The 26,357-nt window shown below is 49.5% G+C and overlaps 2 protein-coding genes and 1 pseudogene across 4 annotated transcripts; all 3 read right to left on the reverse strand.

The window, feature by feature from the left end:
- Positions 1-446: 446 nt before the first annotated feature.
- Positions 447-4,923, reverse strand: ts1 (tasselseed1). Of its 2 annotated transcripts, XM_008668761.3 has the most exons (8): positions 4,253-4,923; positions 4,017-4,019; positions 3,279-3,806; positions 2,756-3,079; positions 2,536-2,621; positions 1,988-2,400; positions 1,596-1,862; positions 447-1,482 (listed from the first exon to the last, which is right to left on the reverse strand). In XM_008668761.3, exons 1-8 carry the CDS (start codon positions 4,635-4,637, stop codon positions 729-731), a joined length of 2,760 nt encoding a protein of 919 aa, XP_008666983.1. In that variant the 5' UTR covers positions 4,638-4,923; the 3' UTR covers positions 447-728. The 2 variants fall into 2 exon arrangements, with proteins under 2 accessions (XP_008666983.1, NP_001339442.1); NM_001352513.1 differs by lacking the exon at positions 4,017-4,019 and having other exon boundaries at positions 4,253-4,828.
- A 15,575-nt stretch (positions 4,924-20,498) lies between these two features.
- LOC100272731 (Pentatricopeptide repeat-containing protein) lies at positions 20,499-22,905 on the reverse strand. 2 transcript variants are annotated; one of them, XM_008669261.2, is made up of 2 exons: positions 20,918-22,899; positions 20,499-20,780 (listed from the first exon to the last, which is right to left on the reverse strand). In XM_008669261.2, exon 1 carries the CDS (start codon positions 22,806-22,808, stop codon positions 21,012-21,014), a length of 1,797 nt encoding a protein of 598 aa, XP_008667483.1. In that variant the 5' UTR covers positions 22,809-22,899; the 3' UTR covers positions 20,499-20,780; positions 20,918-21,011. The 2 variants fall into 2 exon arrangements, with proteins under 2 accessions (XP_008667483.1, NP_001140656.1); NM_001147184.1 differs by lacking the exon at positions 20,499-20,780 and having other exon boundaries at positions 20,998-22,905.
- A 992-nt stretch (positions 22,906-23,897) lies between these two features.
- On the reverse strand, positions 23,898-25,688 carry LOC109944170 (peptidyl-prolyl cis-trans isomerase FKBP53-like; annotated as a pseudogene).
- Between the last annotated feature and the right edge of the window lie 669 nt (positions 25,689-26,357).

A 26,357-nucleotide genomic window follows, 5' to 3' on the forward strand; every position in this document is an offset into this window, starting at 1 on the left:
TTGGTTTGTAGAGTCAAAACTCAGTTTTAAATACCATGGTTTACCCAAAACTGCGGTATTTTTGGAGTTTTTGAAACTCCACTCAGGACCTCAGTTTTCTTCTCTTCTCTCTACATATGCTTTGTTTTTACAATAGAACCAAACAGATCTCGGTTTTGAGCAATACTGTAGTTTTATTGTGATAAAGCAATACCGTAGTATTTATGTCATGTACAATTGTAAACTATAGTATCTCAAAACTACAGTATTTTAAAACTGCATTCCCAAACAGGCCCTCAATGTTCAGACAGTATTTTAAGTTTTGGCGATCTTATTATATCACGTCATTTGTCTGTTCGAAAGAATCTTGACTGCAAAATGTCGCCGGTAAGAATGCCGTAGTATTTGAAGAAAACACAGGTTGAGCAATACAAAGCATAGCAAACATTTCTGTATAACGACATTGCTTTATCCAGAGAACTCTATAATGATTATATTCCATTGATTTTTGTATATAACAAATTATTTACACCCATTCAGTTCCTCACAGTCTTGCCCCTAGTCAAAAATCAAATTTTACCTGTTCGGACCACCAAATCAATGGCAATTTGGCAATGGGGGGAGAAATAATGCAAAATTCATTTGCTTCTGCTTAGATTTCTCCCCACCCGACTATAATGAGTGGAAAAAAATTCTCCTTTCAGATCATCTCTGTCATGCGCCCATGGCTGTCTGTCGGTACTGAGAGGCTAAATGGTAACGCTGTTGGGGACGCCGCGGCAGGTGATGCCCGGCCCCGACGTGGGCGCCATGAGCTCGTACGGCAGCACGCCAGCGCCGCACCGGTTGCGGCGGCCAGTGTCAGCGTTGCGCCGTTCGATCTCCTCCTCGGCGCGGCGCACCTCGTCCGCGAACTCGCGCGCGGCCGCCAACGCCGCCGGGTCGGCCGTCCACGCCTCATCAGGCCGCTCCCCGAGGTACTGCTCGTCGGCGGAGTGCGTGGACAGCGTGTCGATGACGGTCATGAACGTGGTGGTCTGCGTCAGGCTGGGCAGCGCCGACAGGAAGAAGCGGTGCGGGTCGGCCACCAGGTGCGCGTACTCCGGGTCGCCCTCGGCGGGCACCAGCCGCCGCATCAGCGGCGGCCGGTTCGGGATGTAGCCGCCCAGCGGGTACTGCCCGAAGTTGAGCGCCGCGTGCTGCGCCGAGGTGAGCCACAGCAGCGTCGTCAGCAGCGACGCCAGGTCCGCGGGCGTCGACAGGCGCGGCCACCACGGCGCGTCGCGCTTGTCCGCGTGCCCCGTGTGCACGGCCTCCCTGTACCACGACTGCAGCTCGGTGTCGCCCTGCACGGACTCGTCGGACGGGTAGTACATGGCCACGTAGGCGTCGCACCACCGCCTGATGGCCGACCAGAGCAGCAACCCGTCGGTGGCGTACGGGTAGTCCTCGATGAGCAGCCGGAGACCGTGCGGCTGCGTCGGGTCCTCCACGGCCATTCCTCTGTGACAAGGGAACACCATGTCAGCCTGAATGCGGCTCGTATTTCCAGTTTTCCATGCACTGCATTGCACGAAGCACTACAACTTCATAGATGTTCCAGTTGATTTGTGTACCTTCTGATGAGATCGGCAGGGAGGCCCTCCTGGTCTAGCCGCCAGAGCTCCCGGTACGCGAACGAGCTCATCTCCATGCAGTAGCGGCCAGGGGTGAACCCGGACTCGATGACGCCGTCGCCGTTGATGAGGATCTGCCGCGCCAGCGCGTTGATCTTGAGCGTGTACCGCATGTGAGGCTTGAGCAGCTTGAAGATGGGGTGCATCGTGCTCAGGTGCCGGTGCGCCGCGATGATGAACGGCTCCATGGCCGCGTGCGTCCTCAGCCTGCACACGCAGCGCAATGATTAGTCGAGGCCAACACTCCGGTTGCTCTGCTCTGCATCAACAGACGATGATGGAAATTGGGAATGACCGACCGACTGTGTCGCCGCGTTCAGAGGTGCACATACCAGTGGTTGATGAGCTGGTGGACGCCGGCGTCATTGGAGCAGACGTGTGCCTTGGCGAGCTGCCACAGCCAGTTGCTGGTGGCATCGGCGGGCGGCGTGAACACCCGCTTGGCGCGCGCGCACCCGTCGGTCATCGGCGGCAGGCACAGCTCGATCGCGATGGGCTTCAGCGTGCCCGCGGCCGTCAGGAAGAAGAGCGTGCGCGTGCCGTAGGCCTTCCGCCCGTCCAGCGCGTTGATCCGGTCCAGGAACGGCATGAAGATGTCGTGGTAGTCCAGCATGTACAGCCTGTCGTCCTGCAGCGCCTGCTGCACCGACATGCCGTCGAGCTGTCCGATGATGTGCTCCTCCGTGATGGCCGACTCCGGCGGGCCGTACACGGCCGGGTCCAGCTTGCTCATCGGCGGGAACGCCTGGGAGAGACACGAGAGGAACGGACGGCAGTGAGCGAGCGGTAAGCACGGCGGCGTCTTGACAGCAACGGCTGGGGTCGTTGAGCAGCGGACTCAGTGTCCGCGGCGTGTTGGGCTTGTGATTGATATGTATACCTGAAGACGTTCGATGTTGACGGGGTTGATGCCAGCCAGCGCCTGCCTCGCGAACTCGTCGTCCCGCAGCCAAGCAAACTTGTCCTCTGCCACACGGAAGGGCGGAAAAAGAAAACAGACGACAGCATGAGTACAACATTGTCGTGCCCCGTATCTTATCGTATCGGACCTCCATGGATCATGGACGGAGGAGGAGGAAGGCGCATGGGCGCTGGCTTACTCTTGATGATGTCGGGAGTGTCGTAGCGGAGGAGGCCCTCGCTGTTCTCCTGGATCTTGCGCACGAAGGGGATCTTCTGGAACAGCTGGTCCTGCAGGGCCTGCTTCAGGCGGAGGCCCTCCTTGAAGAGGTTGTCCACGTCGTGGAAGCCGGCGAAGTCGCGGATGTCAGGCGACACGGAGCTCACCAGCAGCGGCATGAAGTTATGGAGCAGCGCCTTGAGCGCGCCCTCCGACAGCATCTCGTTCTTCCCGTCCTCGAACTCCTCGTCCCGGGACACGTAGATGGGCTCCGGGTACTCCACCCGGCTCTCCGCGCGGTCGTCTGCAAGCGCCACCACGAGGAAATGTTAGCCTCGGTCAACGTCGCCCGCGATCGGGTGGTTCCGATACGAAAGCTACGCGCGACGGCGACGGCGCCCTCTCCGCCATGCTTGGTCGCCACTGTTGCTGTCGCGGAATTTATAGGACAGATGGCGGTGGTGACAAGAACTGAACAGGGAAACGGGAAAGCGGAGGCTTGCCTGTGATGGTCTTGGGCCGGCCCGTTCGCATCCGCCGCGGGTACGGCAGCTGCTGCTCGCCGCCGAGGACCGGGCGCGCGAACTCGGCGCCCTTGTCCGGGTTGCCGAGGTCGTTGTACACGTCATACTCCCACACCCGGTCGGTGATCCTGCGCTCGCCGGTGTCGGCACCCTCGCCCCTCAGGTCGCTGAGCTGCTGGCGGCGGAGCTCCTGCAGGCCCGGCGGCGTCTCGGCCGGCAGGTACGGCTTGTTGGTGAAGAACACGCGCGGGTTGCGGTCCACGCGGGTGGGCTGCACCCACGAGTTGCAGGTGAAGTGCGCGGGGCCGGAGGGAAAGCCCTCCACCACGATGCTCTCGATGAAGAACTCGCGCTGGTGCCGGTTGAGCACGGTGACCGCGCCCGGCTCGCCGAAGGACCCGTCAACGGTGAAGTCCGCCGTGTACACCACCCGCTCCGTCTTGACGTCCTTCTTCTCGAACCAGCCCACCAGCGCCGAGCGCCTGCTCTTCTTGGGGCCCCCCTTTCCTGCCACCGATTCAACGATGATTCGGTAAGATCGATGCCTCGCCTGGCGTAATTGCGTACTAACTCCATCTTCGTTTCGACGCAGACGAGATGGTAAAGACGGCGGCTTTGGGCACAAATCAAATATTCAAATCAAGAGAGACAGCTCCACGTGATGGTCCATTTGGAAATGATGACTCGGAGACAAAGGCACCAGACGTCAAGGCGCACCAGCTGGAATATTCTCGCCGCGGGTTCCATGAAGGTACGTGGTGGTGGTGGCGGTGGAGCGAACGGAGAAGAAGAGCGGCGAGTGAAGAAAAGGGAAAGAAAGAAAGAAGGAATCAATCTATGCTACTGCCAGTACAATTCAAAGATGCAACGCAACGCCGGATGCGTCTTGGAATTCCATGCCATCGCGTGGCGGGCGGCGACGGGGATGGTGGAATCACGGAACTGTTTCTTACTTGGGTCGGTCTCCGTGCTGATGAGCTCGAGGAGGACACTGCGGCCAACCCGGTCGGCGTACGCGTCCAGCTGCTCGGCGACCCGGCGCTTGGCGTCCTCCTTCCGCCTCCGCCGCACGGTGACCACGGCCCGCGCGGCCACGCTCTGGGGGTGCGGCTCCGGGGGGCCCGCCCCGGCCCTCTCCGGTGGCGCCGGCGTCACCACGACCCGCTCGGCCAGCGCGCCCACCGGCGCGGTCGACCTCAGCGACGACCTCCTCCTGTGCGCGCTCCCCTCCCTTCCGACCGCGGCGAAGCAGGGCCCGCCTCGCCGCTCCCGTCCGGGCGCCGCGGCAGCAGGGCTCGCCAAGGAAGATCTCCCCAGCAGCTTCATCGCCGACGCCATGGGCAGAGCTCCAGAAACTTCCTCCCCCTTGATCGACCGATCGTAGCAGTTAAGGTTGGCTGACGCACTGAAGAACAAAACAACAAATCGCCGGTGGACTAGTTCGCGGATCGTTTCCGAGTGTTTTTTTTTCTCTCTTTCTCTCTCTCCCTCTCTCTCGTTATGGTGCTTTGGACTAGTCTCTGTTTGTGCAGTGGCGCGAGCTACCACCTTGCTCGCGGTGGGAGCAGCACCATATATAGGGGCGCCGGTCTGGGAGTAAGTGAGGACTCGCTGGGGCCTGCAGTCCTGCACGGAGCAGCAACCGACGCGACGAGCTCGGCTCGGCTGGACGGACGCGCAGGCGCGGCGATGGGTATTCCTGCGCCGGCCACACGTGTTGCATGCGTCCTATGCGACCGGGAAAAATAGGGGCGGAGCTGCGGCCTGCGGGACCGATGCTTCGACGCAGGTGACGCGGACAACGATGGCCCGGCCCCGGCCCCGGCGTGTGTGGTTGCTGATGCGGACAACGATGCCCCGTGATGCCGCGCACTACTACTGTATCAGAGATGTTGAAGAATGAACTCAGGGGCTGTTTGGTTTGTGGCTAAACGTGTCACACTTTGCCTAAGGTTAGTCGTTCGAATTGAAGAACTAACCTTAGGCAGAAAAGTGTGGCAAAATGTGGCAAGTTAGTCATCAAACCAAACAGGCCCTCAATGTGCCGGGTGCCCCTAAAGACGAGGTACTAAACAACGTACTAGGTTGACAGTGGATTGGTATCGAAAGTAGCGCGCGTATCTTGGATGCTAACAATTTGAACAACGGTTTATATGATAGTCATATAAATATTAAAAATATATATCGTGGACAATAGGAAAGAATGACGGTGCAAACAGGGGCCGTAAGTATAAGTTCAGGGCAGGCAATAGGGCCATGCAGCGGAGGCGATCGCCGGGGGCCTCGCCGGGGGCCCAAGAAAGAAATGGGCTCAATATCTAATATAATAGTAGAGTTGGTATTAAATTATTGTCTTACTAAGGCCCCGTTTGATTAGAGGGACTAATCTTTAGTCCCTCGTTTTTAGTCTCGTTTAGTCTCTATTTTACCAAACGAAAGGACTAAAATAGGGACTAATTGGCTTTAGTCTCTAGTCCCTCACATGAGTGCTAAATGGACTAAAGGGCAACATTTACTCCAATTACCCTTGCTAGAAAATTGGTGTCAAACAAAAAAAAGGGCATTTTGGTCTTTATGTGTTGCATTTAATGTATTTAGAATCTATTTAGTCCCTAAAGCCAAACAGGTTAGGAACTAAAATTTAGTCCCTAGACTAAACTTTAGTTATAGGACTAATGGAACCAAACGGGGCCTAAATTACATATATGCGGAACAAACGACGCATATGTCTAGCTAAAGCGTCCGTTGAAGGCCTCCTACACTGCTACACAGAACCAGTCTCGTTCTCACTGTCGTCACCGATCGCATGTCACACGCTCGTAGCTTAATTAGTTTTATCGAAATTATAATAATTATCAGAATGGAATTCAATTCCAACTAAACAAACGGAGCTTAAGGGAAATTAGTTTATTTTCAAATGAAAAATAGGAATTCCTTAGAGAAATAGGGCTGTCAAACTAACACTAAATATATTGTGATCGACTTTATTTCTCGATAATTATCAGACATATTAAATTGAATATATATCAATGTATTTGTTTATGTCTTTGCAAGTAAAATTCATACATATTATTTAAATATAAAAATTATAATAGAAGGTCTATCACAATGAGCTCGTATGGGGCCCTCAAAATCATAGGACCAGGGTTGTACAAGTTATGCAAGTGACCATTCTGGTCCTTTAGATCATGATCTAAATATAGATTTTACCATAGGCGTAACAATAGTCTGTTAAGGTTTTAGGGTTTAGGGGATAGTGAGTATGGATAATATGATTTTTTTTTCTTTGGTGGGTATAATGTGCGTGCACCGGATATGTAACCCGCTGCCATCCCTGGCCTTGGATGGTGATGGTGACACATACTATGCAGTACGGAGTATATATGCGTGTGGGCACTTGGCCACGTAGCGAGCGTGGTGACCGAGATCTCGTGTCGAGACGTTGCTGTCCACGGCGATCTCCGATCCGGCGGCCGGTGGTGCGCAGTAAACACACACACACACACATCCATCCCTCTTCCTCTAAACTAAAGCAAACATTGATGGCCGGTCCTTTTGTTTCTCATCATCATCTCCGAACACGACGTTCTTCCCATAGTTCTCGCTAAGAAAAAAAAAGAAGAGAGAGAGCTGGCCACGCTCGGCTGCTCGCGGCGGGAGGGACGCGTATAAGGGCGATGCATGCGCGTGCGTGCACCGTGCAGTGCATGTGTTGTTTCCGCTTCTTCTGCACGCGGTGAGCGATCGAGATACAATGCAGTAAGTGGGCCTCGACGCTGACGGGCGGCGCCCGCTGCCCGCTAGCGCGTTGACCACCCGTCGTCCACCAACCTCCTGCCCTGCCCAGCCCAGCTCCCGATCGCTTCTTCTTTCGGCGCGTGGGGAGGCCGGGTTAGCTTAGCCCCGGTCGCGCGCACGGCCGTCAAAGCCGTGTACCGGACCGATCGGGCGGGCCTGTCAACCTGTCTGATTACACTTGATCAGGATTCAGAGTTGAGATAAAAGGAGGCCGCGCGCGCGCTAAAAGAAACGAAAGAGAGAGCGGCCGAGAAAGGGAAGCTAAAAGAAGAAAAGCCCGAGCATCTCCTCCATGCATGCACGAGTATACATACAATGGCAGGATCTACACAGGATCATCGGATCACCGGAATGGACAGCCCTTTTGCCAAAAGCTTCTGGCCCTCTCGCCCAAAGCTTTGCTTGGCCCTGCTGGACTGGTCCCCCTCCCGGTCCCGGTCCCGGTCACGTAGGGTCCCCCCCCCACCCCCACCCCGCGCCCACATGCACTGATCTGCTTCGTCTTTCCTGACCGTGGACGGCAGCATTATTCTCTTGTTGAGCAACCTGGACGCGCATTGCCTGCTGCTACTTGTGCATGCGTGCGTGCGTGCGAGCGAATCCCCGTGTCGTGTATAAAAAGCGAGGAGTACATATATCTGCTGTTCGTTGCTACCTACACCTACTACGGTGCTGTGTGCTGGAGATTCGCCATGCATGCTTGGGTTTCTTTACCTAGCTATAACTAAGCTACTCTGGAATATTCACACGTTGGTGAATAGTGGGCGAGTAATAGAATGTTCCGGGGTTTCGTTCGACTGTCGTGGTCCAGATTTTTTTTAGATGTGGACTGATGGATTAGCTTAGGAGGCTGTTGTCTTGTCTAGCTATAGCTATAGAGCTTAGTCTCTGCCTCTTTGGTGGCGCATCGCCTTTCCTCTGTTTTAAGGGCTCAATGGATTTTGCCAAACTAGCCCTGACAACATCATTTTTGTAAGGAATTTTCATTCATTTTTTTTGGGAAAAATGAAATTTATTAGAAAAATGGAATTACCAAAGTAGTCCAGTCCCTGAGGGGCCGGGGGAAATACTATTTTCCATACAAGGATCTAAGCGGATACTGGCATACTGCAATGGCCTTATCTAGCTAATTGCGTATATTCTCCTCACTGAATTAGGTCATTTGGAACATATGCAGGGATTTTACTACCTACCAGTCTGTGTCCACATATACACGTAACGACCTCTGCATTAGCCATCGATCCATGATTAGTATATCACCTAGCCGCCTATGTCCACATGTAACCTCTGCGTTAGCCATCGATAAACCATAATTTATGAGGAGTTTGGTTAGCTGTGCACTCAAGTAACGGTGCTTTGCGTATGGTTGGCATATTAAATATGTGTCACACGCCTATCAGGTCCGCAGTGGCACGACTTAGGTCTTGTAGTCATACCGTGAAGTATAATAAAGAACAAAAAGGCTATGATAAGATGAGTGGCAGTAAGTCCGATGGCAGTTGGGTTCCACAAGTACATGCATGTAAAACTCTACCACTCCTTTGAGACATATAAAAAAAAGGAGAGGATGCACAACAATTAAAGGGGGGCATTGATTTTAGGGTTCCACATAGCATAGAGTAAGCAACACGTTAGAAATAGGTAGAGCGGGCTTGACTCAAGATCTTTATGGCAAGGGCTAGAGCCAGCTCGGCTTGTTTATAAGCTCGAGCTAGAGCAGAAAAAACAATATAAATAATTAATTTCTAGTTAATTTCAAACTAATTTGACAATGGAAAATAGTAATTACACTCATAGTTTCACATACCATATCAATGTAACACCAAACTAACACAAATCATGACTCATCAATTCACAATTCGCACACGTGTTAATCACCTTAACCCACAGTTATATTCACAAAGACCAATTTAACACATAGACACAATTCATCGATCATTAATTTAACTCATAGGTCATAGATACCGCATATACATATAACATGTCCATGAATTGTTACGTAAATGATATGCATATAGTTTTGTTATGTTGAAATGTGATAGCTCGTGAGTTGGCTCATTAACGAACCGAGCTAGGATGTCAGCTCAGCTCATAAAAATTTTCCAACGAGCCGGCGATCCGAGCCAAGTCGAACTGATCACGAACTGAGCGAGCCGGACTAGGCACGAGCTTTTTTTCGTCCAGCAGCCCTGTTTGGCTGTGTATTACTTTTTCCCACCAGGGCCAATACGACATCCATCAAAGGGAATGTAAGGTACTGCCCAGTATAAAAAATATATATATATGTAAACCCCTCTTATGTATCATGGCTTTATAGGGGAAATGACACCTCGCTCTCTTGCTATCCTTTGCTCCGGTAGCCTTGTAACTTGGTGCCCTTTGCGAGGGCAGCGTACTGCGTACGTGTGGTTTTACAACGGAGCGCGCGCGTGTACCGTGTGCACAGAGAAAACTATGCATCTGGTATGTGCTGATGCTAGGCACGCATGCATGCATGAACGTTGACGGCCGGTTCCCGGTAGAACTTCTCGTATACTCGATCGTGCAGACAGTCGGTGTGTTTTGCTTTCATTGACCCGTAAGTACGTCCGATCGACATGCGGGTCCGCTCTTCCGAGCTAGCACTAGCAGTCCGTCCGGCTGATCCAAGTCCAACCCGGCCGGGCATGCGCATGTCGCATGGTATGGTACGACCGAAAGCGCCGGCCGCCGGAAGAAAATTAACCATACCGCTGCTTTTCTCAGTCCATCACCATTAACGAAACCTAACCGCGGAGACCGCAGCGGAAGGGTGGTCATCGTTTCCAGTTTTCTATCTAACTACCCGGTCAAACGAAACAAGCGCGCGCGCAGCAGCGCAACGGCAGCCGCGGATCGGACCTGACTCGTGCAGCGTGCACTCGCAGTAACATAGCTAATTAGCTACCCATACATAAGCATGGCTGCATGGGGGCAGCTGCGCGGAATGGAACGCGGACATACGCAGCGTGCTGGCAGGCAGTGGCGGCGCTCATGGACGTCAGGGGCGTGTCAGCGTGGAACGGCTGCGCCGATGCCGAACCCGGAATATGCGGGTGACGCGACGCCAGAGCCCAGAGATCACTGGGGGGAAAAGGGGCTTCCCGCTGGTTTCCTTTTTCCTGCTGGCGCGCGGGGCCATTTGGTAGCGCTTCCGCAGCACTCAGCTAGGCTTCCTCTTTTCCCAACCAAACGGCGTCCGTCAGAAATTTGATGATGATGCTCTACTCTACGAATGGAGGAGCGCTATACTACTAGTGCCTTCCCATTCGCAAGCCCGAGGTGCCTAGCTACTAGTCTGTGTGTACTGTCAACTCGTCAACATCCTCCTGCGGCTGCTCCCCGCTTGGCCTCGCCTCGCTTTCCGAATCAAAAGATACCTACTGAGCACCACTAGCAGTACTATATACTATGCTACAGTGCGCTGTGTCACGTCTTCAGAGTTTCGGATCAGATGCCCTTGTTTATTTTGTTAATCTACCTGCCTACAGCTTATTATTGCCCTTTTTTTTGCTTACCCATTGGTGCAATCGTGTTCGTTTCTTAGGTCCTTGTTAATATGCTTCTTTTGTACTACCTCCATTTACAGATATATGACACTGTTGATTTATTTTTTTTTTCGAAAAACTTTGACCACTCATCTTATTTCAAATTATTTATTAAAAAATATAAAATTTTTAAGTTAAGCACAAACTACCTTAACTTCTCCGGAGATACTCTCCTGCCGGGACTAGCTAGCTAGACGACAAATCTCGTACAGCTGCTGCTGCTGCGATGTACCCCGTACTGTACTGTACTTTTAATACGCTGGTCGCTTTGTAGTTTGTACGTACTCCTGTAGTAGAACATCGATAGTGTGTTCGGTTCCATCATTCACGCGGGTGCTTCTAGAAGGTGTTTTAGGATTTTTAGGAGAAAAGTGTAGGATTCCCATGCAAGTCAGAAGCATGTGGGCATTAAAAACTGAGAAGCGGGGCCTGGGAGATATTTCCCTAGCTAGCTAGATCCTGTCCAACGTGGGCATGCATGTGGGCATGTGGCCCGGGGGAAAAACGCTCTGCTGCGTTCTGGTTGGCGTGGCTTGCAAGTCAGACATTGCTGCAAGCGGCGGCGGTGCAGGTGTGCAACCCGCGCGGCGTGGCAGGAGCTAGCGAGCCAGCGCCCGCCTCAGGGCTACCGTCCATGCCACGTAGTACATGTGTCCGGCAACGGCGATCAATCGTCGGCACCGCCGGCCCGGGCTTCGTACGTACGTGCTCTGTGGCGTGTTGCATACTAGCTAGGAAAGTCCTCTATCTGACGACGGAGCTGTGCTGTGCCGATAGCCCGCCGGTGGGCGACGGCGACCGGTCCGCCTGTTCCTCAACAGCGACGCCTGACGCCTCGCGCCGCCGGCCGCCGCGCTGCTGGGCGAAAGCCAGCCGTGGGATGGATGGATCATGGGGCGCGCGCGAGAGTCGAGACACCCCGGTTTGGTGGTAGTTCCGTAGTTGGTTGCGGAGCGCGTGACTAGTCTATGGATTGGGATTGCTCTGCTTGGAAACTAAACACACACACCCGGCCGGGTCAAGCGTTTCGCCGTGCCTGCACCGGCGCTCTCGTAGCCATGAGCTAGAGCAGTGTAGTCAAGACAGAGCTCGGTAGTTCAGATCGACGCCCAGGGTAAGAAGAGTAGCCATAGTATTCTGCGAGCATTCTTCGTGGCTAGATAGACGCGCGTCGGATTTGATACGCAACACTGCGACGACAGTCAACATCAGAATCGTTCGGGCGGAGATCTTTCTGGAAGGAGGAAAACGAACAGGGCAGCCTTAATAAAGACGAGGGCAAATACGATTTGGCGTGTCGCGTTGAGCCGTTGACACTTGGAGACTGACTGCCATCCATCGATCCCGGCGGCAAATTAAACCCCCGGCTGACTTGAAAACCAGATGGGACCCGGCCGGACTGGGACTGGGACGTAAACGTACGGCCCCGAGAAGGACGCTGTCACGCTGCTACATGGGCCCCCCCGCGTGGCGTAATAAATGCGGAATGCCCATGCACGCACACGGCGACGACGCGGCCGCCTCCGGCCACGCACACGCAGGCACGCTTCGTGCGGCCGCGGCTGCCTCCAGCACGCCGGGTGGGTGTGTCGCGTCGATCGAGTCGTCCTCTCGACCGGGGTATATGCTTTATGCTTGGGTTGTCCGTCGCCGTCGCGAGACGAGACACGGGGCCGATGCTGGCTGCGTGGCCCTCGTGGATCGCCTACGTGAGTGAGTACTCCTTACTTGCCTACTACGAGAGCGTGCCGGCCTGGCCGGACCGCGGCCGGGTGGTTGCACGCTCGCATCAGACCGTGGCGGCCGCACGAACGAGGCGTTTGCGTGACTGAGAGGCCGGCGGAAACGAAGTGCGCACGGAAGGTTCGACCGGCTAGCTCCGGTCGGTCGGTCGGTCGGTCACTAGACCGGTGATTAGCGAAACGTTCACGGAGACTGTGCCAGACTACAAGCAGCGTTCCGGTGGCGTCGGGCACTGACCGATTAGTCTCGGCCGCATGCATGCGTCGTACGCCGATGAAGTCACGGATGACAAAACCTATCGTCAGAGTCCACAGCGGTCTAGCAAGGAACAGCCAAACTGCCGGCGGTGGGTTGTTGGTGTCCGGCAAGAAAGTTTGGCGCTGACTGGAGTAAATTGTAAATCTCACCCTCGACGTACGTGGACTCACCATGAGGAGCCACTGTGCCGAAAAGGCAGCGGAACCCCCACGATCGGTCATGGATGCCGCGGATCTCGGGCACCAGGGAGAGCTACCACACTACACAGATCGAGCACAACCCAGCAAGACCGAAGAGAAACGCACCCATTCCCATGTGTGATGCGCGAATGGTGCCGAAAGGGACGCTGCGGCTGGCCGGGTGGCGGTGGCGGGTGCTAAACGACCACCGTGCCGGCCACCGTCCATGCTTTTCCATGCGAGAGGTGGTCGCAACTCGCAACTTGACCGGCAGCGGGGATGCGTGCTTGCGGCGGCCTGCCTGTAGTTTCCACATCTCACAGCCCACAGCAGTTTTTTCACATCTCACAGCCCACAGCAGCTTTTTTCACAGCTACAGCCCTTACTACTACTTGCATGCCTGTTGACCGTGGATGGCTGCAACTGCGACTGCAATCCTAGTATCCTACCGGGTGAAAAAACGGCCTCGCGTTTGCGTCGCACACGACGCCGAATTTTCTTAAATTGAACTAGATTTATAAAAATATGCTAGTAAAAGCATTTATATATATCTAAATAAGTTTATTTATCAAATTCAAAAAAAGCTATCTAGTATTAATAACTATAGATTTATAAGCATTGAGTATAAAAAATACTTGAAGGAAAACGATAATAAAAACAATTGTATATTTGACATGTCTACCTACTACTAGTCCTGGTGCCTGTTTAGTCTGTCATGCTAAAATATACTATTGCTATCGCGACGTGGGTGGCGAGGTCAAAAGTCAAAAACATGACACGCCATGAGCAACTGAGGACCAGGAGCGGGAGACCGGGAGCCGGCAGGCGGTCCGGCGCTCCGTGTGCAGACTCGCTCGAATCCATGGCCTCAAACCGCGACGGCAATGCACAGCAGCCGCACGCACGCAGGTCAGCTCAGCTGGTACGGTCCCGGTGTCTAGAGTCCACGCAGCTGCGGCCGGAAAGCGTGAAAAACGGCCAAGGGCAGGCAGGTCCGTGTGGACGCCGAGAATGTCAAAACACCAAACGCCCCGCAACTTGGCTAGCTAGCTTGACCGAGCCGCAGGGCAGCGGTCTGTCGACGAGACGAGACGGGACCGGGGATGAGGCCATGAGGGGAGCTCCGGCCACGGGACTTTACGGCATGACATGATTGGCAAGCATGGGAAAAGGGGACTCCAGTGTAGTGGTATATGATAGTCATCCGTTTGAAACTACACGGCTTACTAGTATTTTTCTTTGTTCAAACCTTTTTGGTTTTGATCGGCAACTATTCTACGGTACTGCGGTTTTTTTACGTTTAATTTAGAGTAAATTTCAGTGGCGGTCATCGAACTTGTCCCGAGTTCTCATCCAGGTCCCGAAACTCGTAAAATGCATAGGCGCATACATAAATTTGTCTTAGGCTCACATTTAGGTCCAAATCTCCCCTGCCCGCGTCTAAGAAGCCAACGTGAATGCCAGGTCGGATGACGAAATGCAGAAACCTCCCTAGGAAATACAAGTTTCAGTTCTTTCTCCCTCTCCTTTCTTCTCCTTCGCGCGTGAGGAGGCGACAGAAGGCGCACGGTGGCTAGGGTTCGACATCCAGGCGTCGTTGGTGGCAGCAGCCGCCGTCTTCTCCATGGCCCCGAGGAGGAGGAAGCAGGATGATCCACCACCAGAATACGGTGAGTCCCTCACTCTCTACCTGTCTGTCCAGCCGCCTCTCCGGGCTCCCTCCCCGTCCGGCGGCCGCCTCCCCGTGGTCCCTCTCCGTCCGGCGGGCCGCCTCCCCGCGGACCCTCCCCGTCCGGCCGGCCGCCTCCCCATGCTCCCTCCCCGACCGGTGGCCGCCTCTCTGCTCCTTCCCCATCCGCACTGCCCCCATCTCCCCATGCTCCCTCTCTGTCCAGCCCCCATCTCCCCACGCTCCCTCCATGTACTTAGTGATTGACGATTTTGTCTCTTTGTTGCATCCTAGCTGATTTATATTTTGTGATTTTGTGTGTTCATAATGTAGGAGCCGATGAGATGAAGTTTTCTGTTGAGGTTCACCATGGTGGGGTTTTCTATGGCAGTGGTCAGAATCGTGCCTACATTGATGGTAAGGTAGATTGGTGGGATCATGTGGATGCTTGGTCATGGTCCTATTTCTGGGTTGAAGAAATAGTTATGAAACTTGGCTATGGGTTAAATCCATCCAACTTGACAGTGTACTGGCTCTTAACTGGGAAAGATTTGTCAGATGGTTTGAGGTATTTGTCCACTGATGATGACACAAGAGTGATGAGCAGAGTGGCTGATAAGGTGAAGAATTTTGTCATCTACTTTAACCATGCACCTACAGGAAAGGACAATGAAGATGATCCAATTTTCATGGACGATGAAGATGATCCATTTGTCATGGACAATGACAGTGATGTTCAACAGGGAGATGATCCAGATTTCATGGACAGTGACAATGATGTTCAAGAGGGAGATGATGACCTTTTCGTTGACAGTGTTGATGAAGGCGTGGTAAACCCTGTAGCTGTTAAGGATAAGTCAAAGAAGGCAATTGGGAGCAGGATGGGAAAGGGGAATGCAATAGTAGTTTCTCAACCACAGAGTACTGATGAGGAAAGCGATGATGAATTGGAACTACCAGAAGATGAAGATGGAGCAAATGGAGTGAGACTTAAATTTAAATCATTTGTGCCTGATGACCTTAACAATCCAACATTTAGGCTTGGTATGACCTTCCCTTCAGTTGAGATGGTCAGAAAAGTTGTGACAGAGTATAGCTTGAAACATAGAGTCGACATCAAGATGCCTAGGAATGATAGGATGAGGATTAGTGCTCACTGTGCACTTGGTTGCCCTTGGACATTGTACTGCTCATGGGACAGTAGGGTGAAGACCTTTCTAGTGAAGAAATATGTGGCAGAACATAATTGTAGAAGGGAATGGGATCTGAAGAGATGCACTGCAAAGTGGCTAGCAGAGAAATATATTGAAAGCTTTAGGGCTGATGAGAAGATGACTTTGGGTAATTTCTCTAGGACAGTACAGAAGGAATGGAATTTTACACCTACTAGAAGCAAGCTTTGGAGAGCCAGAAGGCTAGCTTTGGAGACCATCTATGGAGATGAGCTTGGACAGTATAATAAACTTTGGGATTATGGCAATGAGATATTAAGATCAAACCCTGGAAGCACATTCTATCTGAAGCTTTTAGATGGTCATTTTAGCCATCTGTACATGTCTCTTGATGCTTGCAAGAGAGGATTTCTCAGTGGTTGTAGGCCAGTTATTTTCCTTGATGGATGCCATTTGAAAACTAAATTTGGGGGCATTCTACTAACTGCTGTTGGGGTAGACCCAAATGACTGTATATTTCCAATATCAATGGCTGTTGTTGAAGTGGAGTCCCTAGCCACATGGAAGTGGTTCCTAGAGACACTCAAGAAAGATCTTAATATTGACAACACATATCCATGGACCATAATGACAGACAAACAGAAGGTATGTAATCAATGTATTGACTTGTGTAACATCCTATCTTATGTGGGCTTCTTGTTTATGTAGGGTCTGATTCCAGCAGTGCAACAAGTTTTTCCAGATGCTGAGCATAGGTTCTGTGTCAGGCACCTGTACCAGAACTTCCAGGAACACTTCAAAGGTGAGAATCTAAAGAACCAACTATGGATGTGTGCAAGGTCTAGTACTGTTACACAGTGGAATGAAAATATGGATGCCATGAAGGTCCTAGACCCTGCTGCTCATGCTTGGTTAGATAAAATGGCACCAAACACTTGGGTTAGGGCCTTTTTTAGCACATTTCCAAAGTGTGATAGCCTCCTGAACAATAATTGTGAAGTGTTCAACAAATACATCCTTGAGGCTAGGGAACTCTCCATTCTGTCTATGTTGGAGAGGATAAAATCCCAGTTGATGACCAGGTTTTACAACAAACAAGTAGAGGCGACAGAAAAATTCTCAGGACCTGTTTGCCTAAAAATCAGGAAGAAACTTTTAAAAAATGCTGATTATGCTAATGTCTGTTATGTCCTACCTGCTGGGCATGGTATTTTCCAAGTACAGTCTAAGGGGGGTGACTACATTGTAGATGTGTTGAAGAAAAAATGTGACTGCAGGAGATGGGATCTCACTGGAATCCCTTGCAACCATGCCATTGCCTGCCTTAGACATGAGAGGATCCCAGCAGAGGATCTGCTCCCAGCTTGTTATTCTACTCAAACTTACAGTTCTGTGTATGGATTCACTATTATGCCTTGCAATGACAAATCCATGTGGAAACAAACAAATGGTCCTGAGATTCAGCCACCAATCTATGAGAAAAAGGTTGGTAGGCCACCAAAATCTAGAAGGAAGCAGCCACATGAGATTCAGACAACCCAAGGCCCTAAATTGTCAAGGCATGGAGTAGTTATCACTTGCAGTTGGTGTGGGAAGGAGAATCACAATAGGGCTGGCTGCAGTCTTAAAAAGTTAGGAATCGATCCTACACAAATATCTGCAACACATGTTGAAGAACAACCAGTTGAAAATGATGGAGAAGAACCAGTCATCACCCAAGTATATCACTCACCACTATAATTCAATTTGCATCCATGTTTATTTGCTATGTTACCAATGCTTTTTATGCAGGAAATGGGGAGACCACAACCTGCTGCTGTAGATCCTAGTGAGACCATGTTATCACAGATGCTCCATGAGGTATACTCAACTAGGCCTTACTTTGCATCCCAATGAGACCATGTTGTCACCTATGCTCCATGAGGTATGCTCACAATAGATAACTATCATGCAGGCTTCAAGTGGCCCTACAGACATTCAGCATGGTCCACTACCAGATTCAGTTTTTATTGGAGACAATCAGCCTGTTGCTCGACCTGTTGCACCCACCACCGCATCCAAGGCGGGAAAGGCAGCACTCAAGAAGAGGAAGAGTGCAGGCAATACGGCAGGAGCAACCAAGACAACTAAGAAATCCAAGACAAAACCCAAGTCTGGAGGGAAGAAAACGTAGGTCAACATGATAGGTTACTGACCCCTTTTGTGAATGATAGCGTGCTGACCCTTTTTGTGAATGATAGCATGCTGATCCTTTTGTAAATGATAGTCAGGTTTCATATTTTGATGTGCATATTGAGGCACCATAAACTTGTATGGAAGCTCAGCATGTAAGGCACCATGTATGCATGCTATGAGGCACCATAAACTTGTATGGAAGCTCAGCTTGTATGACCCTGTATGCATGGCGTGTGGCATCAGAAACATATATAATGCTATGTATGGATGCTATTTCAGATGGCTCATATGTAACCTGTATGCATGGCGCTGTATGGATGCTATTTCAGATGGCTCATTTGAAGTTATGTGCTTCTAGTTCTTTATCTGTACATCTATGTGAACATGTACTCCATTTTCCATCATTGATTCACAAATTTCTGAACCTAGATGCGTTGAAGTTGGAGTTTGGACCTTCAAATGAAGAGAAGTAGGGGGGGTTTTGCATTTTGTAATCTAACCTGGCAGTCCACGTCAGCCTGGCCGAGGGAGGCGGGGGAGGTTTGGACCTAAATGTGAGCCTAAGACAAGTTTATGTATGCGCCTATGTATTTTACGAGTTCCGGGACCTGGATGAGAACTCGTGACGAGTTCGATGACCGCCACTGAAATTTACTCTTTAATTTATTGATGCCGTTAAACACGGTAAAAATAATGTTTGCTCATGATTACAGTTTATATATCGTACACGTAGATGGAGGAGCACTGATGGAGTAATCGCGGGTCAAATTCTTGTCCCACTGTGGTTTTATAAAAAAAAAATTCGGTTTCTGACCTGGTCGGTCGGTTTTAGTTTCGTGCGGCACTGCACCGCAGGAGCATGTGCCTGTCAGCCTGTGGTGGTAGTGGCACATCGCGGTCCATGGTCAGCAGCCGGCCAGAAGCCCGAGTCTGAACAGCCGGGTTAAGAATCAACGAGCAAACCATGTATGTCGATCCCTAGACCAGCAAAGCCACGAATTAGACCAAAAGGACCGGAAGGTGGTGTACAGTGTACTGTTATGATACGCTGGCCCAAACCTTTCAGGCTTTCACAATCATGTCGGCGGTGGTGGTTAGCCAGCTTTTACCGACAACCGGAAGCACCGACGGGAAAAGGGAAATCTCCCCAATTATCTTGTCCTGGGGGCATGGACTGTAAGTACAATCGACTTTACATGATGCTGGTGGCTAGCTAAACATGAGTTTACTTACTTACCTCACGAACAGAAGCTCATAGGGTCTTCAGGCCCAGGGACAGGGACTCGCTATGAACTGGTACTGGTAGCACACAGGACAGGAGCTCCGTAGAGGTAAACTGCAAAGGCAACATAAGCTCAGGGAAAAAAAATATTTGGTGTTCTTCAGCCTACCTTTGTTTTTTGAACTTAGACAACCGCTGCACACGGAAGATGATCTAACCAGCGTTGTCGAAAGGAACTTCAGCGGAGTAGCTTACAAGGACTATCCCCCCCTCAATCAACTAAAAGGTGTGGACTATACACACACACACACACACACACAAATGGTCAAAGGAAGATAATCATCCAGACAATGAACAACATGTCGATAAGTAAAAGGCGACCATGAAGACCAGGATTTCAGTCTTCCAAGATATCCAGGCTGGAGAGCTTTCTGTAGGCTGTAGCTGTCCAAGACTGCACTGCACAGTTCAGGAAATTACACCACAGCGAAACAATATTCAAATGAGACGACGTGCTAACCTAACCAGTCTAGGCTGTAAGATAGAAATGCAGCAATGTAAGGTTGGACACTGCCATCGATGAAAGTAGAGGAAAAGATGTATGTGGAGTATGGACTCATGAAATGCAATGCGATGGCCATAACAGAGAAATTAGAGGGCTATCCACTAATGCAATGTCCATAGCATTAGCGCGTAGTGCTTATACAGCTTTCCAAAGCATGTTAGCAGTTAGCTGCCTTATGCCTTAGCTCCTACCGCAGCCACAGAAAACAAGGCCACACGCATGTAATGTACAGAAGTGGTGTCCTAGAAAATAGTGTTTAGCACTGCTATATTTTCACCTAGGAGGCAGAGGTTAATATAATTGGCATAGAAGGGGAATTTGATCGAATTCAATGGATTAATCTAACTGAGCATATGGTTAATATAACAGAGCATGAGCCTGCATCTTTATTATCATAATAAAAACAATAAATATCACAAGGCTGATTTTTCTTGAAATGGCACAAACATGGGGTCAGCCAATCAGCCATCCGTCAGAAGTAACTTGAGCTCCAGTTGTGTGGTGGTTCTTTAAATCCCACTTCTGCTACTCTAAAGTAAGTAAATCATAACTAGGAATTGATCTCACATTGGACCCAAACCCAACTTTTCTAGTCTATTAAAACAAAGGAATAGTTACTATGCTGATCTCAGAGGCAAAGGGCTAATGTCCATTTATGTGTTTTATTGTATATCAAACAACTAAAAAAATGGATCACTTGTTTCTAAACAAAGTAATCCAGGAACTCCTGTAATACTCACCCCCTTTCTCATGTTTGAATTTATGTTGTCAACAAATGAATAAAGAGTCCGAGAAGACGTATGCATAACAGACTCGGTACCTAGGTCAATGGGTTCAGTGGAGAATTGCGTATAGAAAGGAGCAATAAAACGCATGCACTTGAGCAACAAAGTGCTCATCCCTTGTTCTTTCGCTTCTACAGGTGCAATCCTACAATATCTTGTTCCTTAAACTTGGCTACACATTCCATCTTAACCTAAATTCAGAGGCAAGTACCTCCAGACAGAAATAGAGAATACTGATCCAAAGTACAGGCCTGAAACGACTTATATTTTGGATATGAGGATGCCTTGGCTAAACGTGAATCCAGAAAGTAAACATCAAACCATGTGTACAATCCAATGTGCTCACATCCTGTAAATATGCATAAAAAATTGCAACTACAATCAGCCAAACAGGCATGATATTTAACATTGTTAGAGAAATAACAATAAAAAAAGACAGAGAACTAAGCTCTACGCTACAATATGCCAGAAGCAAAGAGGACTTACAATCAAAATTGAAGCAATGTGTAAGTGCTAACCTACTCCACCACTACATACAATGATGTTAAAAGTGCACACATGCTCTTGAATTAATCGTGACTCAAGAAGATCGAATATTTTGATCTAACAACAAAGCTTCATTCTTGATCAAGCTGTTAGAAAGTACATCTCTTGAGCACAACCTGCTTAGCAATTCTCTTGCCTCCTTCGAATAGCCCTCATAAAACAAACCTTCTATGAGTATAATGTAGGTCGATTCATCAGGCATACAACCACATGACACCATATCAGCAAGCACATCAATAGCATAATCTGTTTTCCCATTTCTGCAAAGCCCTAACAGTACTGTATTGTAGAGTACTGTCTGGGGTGATATGCCTGAATCTTGCAGTTTATGAACCACCTGGACTACCTCTTCAATTTTATCCTCTTTATTCAGACTCTCAGTTAACACCCGGTACATCTTATCTGTGTTGAATCCTTTGTTGGCCATTTCATTCAACAACTCAAGGGCTTGTTCCATCTTGCCAGCCTTGGTTAGTCCACCTATTATTGTACTGTAAGTAGTTGAATTAGGATTGCAGCCTTTCTCAGGCATTTGCTTAAAGACTTCAAAGGCCTGCAAAATCAATCCCTTTTGACACCAGAAACTAATAATAGTATTGAATGTCGAGTTATCTGGGAGGCGATCATTCTGGGACATCTTAATCATTAGCTCCTCGGCATCCTCCCACCTATCAGCACTGCACAAACCCTTTAGCACAGTGTTGTAGGTGACAATATCAGGTTTACAACCAAAGGATTGCATGTTGCTGAGTAACTCCAAGGCACTATCCACATTTCCTTGCTCACACATCCCACTGATTACAGCATTGTATGTAACAACATTTGCCGTGCATCCATGCTTTGACATTTTCTCTAGATACAGAGTAACTTTCTGGAGCAATCCTTTTCGACACAAGGTATTGATGATCACATTGAGTGTTGCTTCGTTTGGTGGGCAGTTCTCACGAACCATCTCGTCTAGAATCTCATCAGCATCCACCCATCGCTCGATGCTGCAGAAACCCTTCAAAACAGTGTTGTAGTTGACAGTGTTGGGCTTGCAACCTCTAGAAGGCAAGCTGTTCAGAAGCTCGCGTGCCTGGTCTACATCACCTTCTCTGCACATAGCATCGATGATGACATTGTACGTCACGTTGTTGGGCTCACACCCCTCTGCGCGCATGAAATCGATGAGCTCCAGGGCCTGCCGGTATCCTCTCCCCTTGCACGCCGCCTGGAGCAGGATGTTGTAGGTGACCACGTCGGGCGCGCACCCGCGGCAGAGCATGCCGTCGAGCACCACGAGGGCGTCCGCGACCCGCCCGCGCTCGCAGAGCGCGTGGATGAGTGGGTTGTGGGCGTACGCGCTGCTGGCCTGCACGTGCGCGGGCATTCCGCCCACGACGCGGCGCGCGTCCTCGAGCAGGCCCGCGCGGCAGTACCCGTCGACCAGCGCGCCGTAGGTGGCGGCGGTGGCCTCGGGCCCGCACGCCTCGACGACGCGCGCGGCGTCGGCGGGGCGGCCCCGCCGGCAGAGGTCGCGGACAAGCCGGTTGGCGAGCGGAACGTCGGGCGGGCGCGGCGAGGAGCCCACGAGGCGGAGCGCCGCGTCTAGGTCGCCCCGGTGGATCAGGGCGCTGAGGCGGCGGTCTGCTCCGTGCAGTCGGCGCGGCGGCAGCGGAGGCGGCCTGGTGCTGGTGTTGGGGATGCCCGGTGGGCTGGGCCTTGAGCTGCGGACGCACAGGCGGCGGCGCGCGGGGTGGCGCGAGTGGTGAGGGCGGCCGGCGGACGAGGGAGAGAAGGGGAGGAGAACGCACACGGTGGGGGGCGGGGGCGGGGGCGGCGAAGTCATTGTGCGTTTGGATTTCGGCGCTCGGGATGCGATGGACCGTGGCTGTGGCCGTGTGGGCGCCGGGCGCGCCGCTTGCAGCCAGCGGCTCTGGCTGGCGTCCAACAGCTAGCCGCCCAAGCCAAAAGCTAGCCTCTCAAGAGCCAGGCAAAATTTCGGTTCCATTAGGAAGAATTTATAGTAACCTTATTTTTATATAAAAATATATGTCGAACATATTTCTCGCCTGAACACAGGCCAAAATGATGTGACCAATAGGAGTGGCCACTTTTTAAACGAAAATCGAGCCGAATAGAACCAAATTTTAGTATTTTATAGTTCAGTTCGGTTTCGGTTTTTATATCTACAAAATTCGATGTTCGATATCGTAATCGGTTTCGGTTTTTATATCTATAAAGTTCGGTGTTCGGTATAGTAATTGGTGTTATCATATACCGAACCGAAATACCTATCGATTATAAAATTGAAATGTTTGATTATATGAACTAAATATGTGATACAATAAAATTGTTGTTCACTTTTTATATAATTTATGATGTATTTATAATTTTTTGTATCTATATAATTTTTACTTTTTAAAATTATGATATATCATGTAAACTTGTATATATTGTCATATAACCAAGTTTGGTGTTCTATTTTTACTGAAAAATCAAAGTAAAAAACTGAAACTGAACTTCTCGATTTTTCATTTTCTGGCAAATTGAACAGTTCTACGTAAAACTGAAGTTTTTAAAACCGAAAAACTGAACCGATATTTAAAAAAAAACAGAATTTCCACCCCCGGTGACAAACTCCCGCAATGGACGTGAAGTTATACATGCAGCCAACCATTTCAACCATTCGAATTATGTTTTGAGGGCATCAGAAGAATGCCAAATGGCACTTGAAAAATCAGCAGTAAGATGGGAATTATCTCAAGTAGCAACAGTTAACTGTTAACAGTTCTTTTTGAAACTCAGTTCATATAAGTATGATAACGGCAAAGATAGATCCACTTACAAGACCCTATATCTATAGAAAATGACGTGCTACAAAATTTCTGAAACTTCTGCAGTTTCTCATGGTGGATCTTGTGATCTGGTCCTCCCTTCATTTTACGTTCACCAGCTCCACATCAAAGATGAGGGTCTAGTTTGTGGTATCTACCCCACTCTTTTGGACAGAAAACAATTTTTTTGCATTCCAGATGTAAACACACTCCTTTGTGTCACTCACATCCACCACCTAAAGATCCATATGAATAGAAGGAAAAACAAATTACCAAGAGGTTAAGTTGCAAATTTTGATTTGTTATCGTGGACTGGTGAGTTTAAAATGCCAATGCATTTTACCCTATGGAAGGTGGAATGGTGAGTCTCCTTTTGTCCCCAACCCACATATATGTTAACAAACACTAATCAGTAATTGTGTTTAATACCATGATGAAGGCAAATATATAATACATATGGCCAACGTCCCAGCCACTGACCTGCCCAACACCTACAAGCAACGCATCATTAAAACCATCCATTTGGTACTAATTTGGAGTAACGTTAGAGGGTAATTACCTAGTCTAGACTCAAAATGTCTTCCACTAACATTGGAGTAAAAAATATTGTCATCCTTTAGCTTGCCAATATATTTAACAGAAACCTAAGAAGAAGAAGAAAATAGCATTATTAAGCAGGGGCTCAAGTAGTAAAATTGGCCATAGACATGCAAAAAAAGATGCATGCATGTCATGAAGAAAGCATGTAAATGCTAGAATTGCATGAGGCCGGAAATGGGTAGCTAGGAGGGGATCATCCCTTTGAAGCTCCTCATATGCTAGAAATTTTACCTTCTTCCCATGTGTGGCTTTTTTACCATCAGGTTTGCCCATCTCTACCTCCTGAGTTATCATACCATTGGCAAATGTTCGTGTTTGGAGTGGCTCCTTGTTATCTGACTCACCAAGTCCAGTTGTTGCCTGATTTTCACTTCTGTTTATGTCATGTGCCCTTCTTTTTCTTGTTCTTTTTACTAGCGTCATGTGCACTTGCCTCCTCATTGTCTTTATCAGTGAATTCTGGTGAAGAACATTGTCAAACGGTACTGAACCATGTGATTAACATTCATATGTGAAAAGCATCTACAAAGGGACATCTCAAGATACTAATATGTTGTTGTTCTTAGCAGATTGCTCACTGGCATCATCCTTAGGGGGCGTTTGGCAGAGCTCCCACATCTCTGTTCCTAGCGAGAATCACTTCTAAGAAGCTAAACGGCTAAAAACTAGGTTGCTCCATAGTGGGAGTGAGAGCTAAAAACCTGCTTCCCGCTGCTCCCCACGCTCTAACACCTCACGAATCACTTCACGCACAATTTGCCAAACGTTTTTCGTCAAATAGATTCACTTTTACTTGAGAATCATTTGGAATCACTCTATTGGAGAATTAGCTCTCGAAGCTAAAGAATCATGGAGCAGAGCTCTGCCAAACAAGACCTTAAAATCACTTATGTTCTTATTTTTCTTTTTCTTCTATTGTGTACTGACAGGATCAACTGTACAATTATGTTGCTTAATCTCCCTTTCTTCGTTGTTTACTTTTCCGGTGTCCATAGTAGTGCTTTTGTCCTTTATCTTTTCTTCGATGCCCCATCAATCTTAGTCTTTACCTCCCTAGAACCGCAAGTAAATTTATAAAAATAATGGAGCATCTTACTACGCCATGAATTAAGAAATATCCAGAGGCAAAAATGTACCCTGAAGAGTCACCACGATCGCTAATGGTGCCACTTTTTTTATTTTACGGTCTTCATTGCTAGTCTCCATGTTTTCCTCCCTTTCTTGTTTGAAACAGCCTCATAACTCTTCTTTGATTCAGAAAATGATACAGGTGAAAGGATCACGATACCCAAGAGGGGTGAATTAGGTTTTTCTAAAAATCAACACTAATTAAAACCTAAGCAAGAGCCCAACTTCACCCCAACAACTAGCACTTAAGAGAATAATACTAGAAATACAATAGGGCTAAGACAATACTTCAAATACTCGCTAAACAAATACACAATATAAAATGCTTGAATTAAGTGCGGAATGTAAAGCAAGGTTTAGAAGACTCCTCCAATTTTTCTCGAGGTATCGAAGAGTCGGCACTCTCCACTAGTCCTCGTTGGAGCACCCGCGTAAGGGTATCGCTCCCCATTGGTCCTCGCAAGAACCAAGTGCTCACTACGAGATGATCCTTTGCCACTCCGGCGCGGTGGATCCCTCACGACCGCTTACAAACTTGAGTCGGGTCACCAACAAGATCTCCACGGTGATCACTGAGCTCCCAACGCCACCAAGCCGTCTAGGTGATGCCGATCACCAAGAGTAACAAGCCGTAGACTTTCGTTTGACAAGAGAAGCCTAATGCAAGTGGTGTGTGCTCTAGGTGGCTCTCGCTAGCGCTAATGAGGTCCAAATGCGGGATTAAGATTCTATAATCACCTCACTAGGCTTTTGGTGCTTGCAATGCTCTACCAATGTGCAGGAATAAATATGGGCAACAAGACATTGAATATGGTGGGTGGAGGGGTATAAAT

The sequence above is a fragment of the Zea mays genome, chromosome 2 (genome assembly GCF_902167145.1).
Source record: "Zea mays cultivar B73 chromosome 2, Zm-B73-REFERENCE-NAM-5.0, whole genome shotgun sequence".
Lineage (NCBI taxonomy): Eukaryota > Viridiplantae > Streptophyta > Magnoliopsida > Poales > Poaceae > Zea > Zea mays.

What these genes read in the sequence shown, in the direction of transcription:
- LOC100272731 (XM_008669261.2), bottom strand. Translation starts at nt 22,808, where the DNA reads ATGACTTCGCCGCCCCCGCCCCCGCCCCCCACCGTGTGCGTTCTCCTC.
- ts1 (XM_008668761.3), bottom strand. Translation starts at nt 4,637, where the DNA reads ATGGCGTCGGCGATGAAGCTGCTGGGGAGATCTTCCTTGGCGAGCCCT. An exon ending in CCGGCCCAAGACCATCACAG is followed by an intron (nt 3,080 to 3,278) that starts GCAAGCCTCCGC and finishes TGGCGCTTGCAG; the next exon opens with ACGACCGCGCGGAGAGCCGG. An exon ending in TCAACATCGAACGTCTTCAG is followed by an intron (nt 2,401 to 2,535) that starts GTATACATATCA and finishes TGTCTCTCCCAG; the next exon opens with GCGTTCCCGCCGATGAGCAA.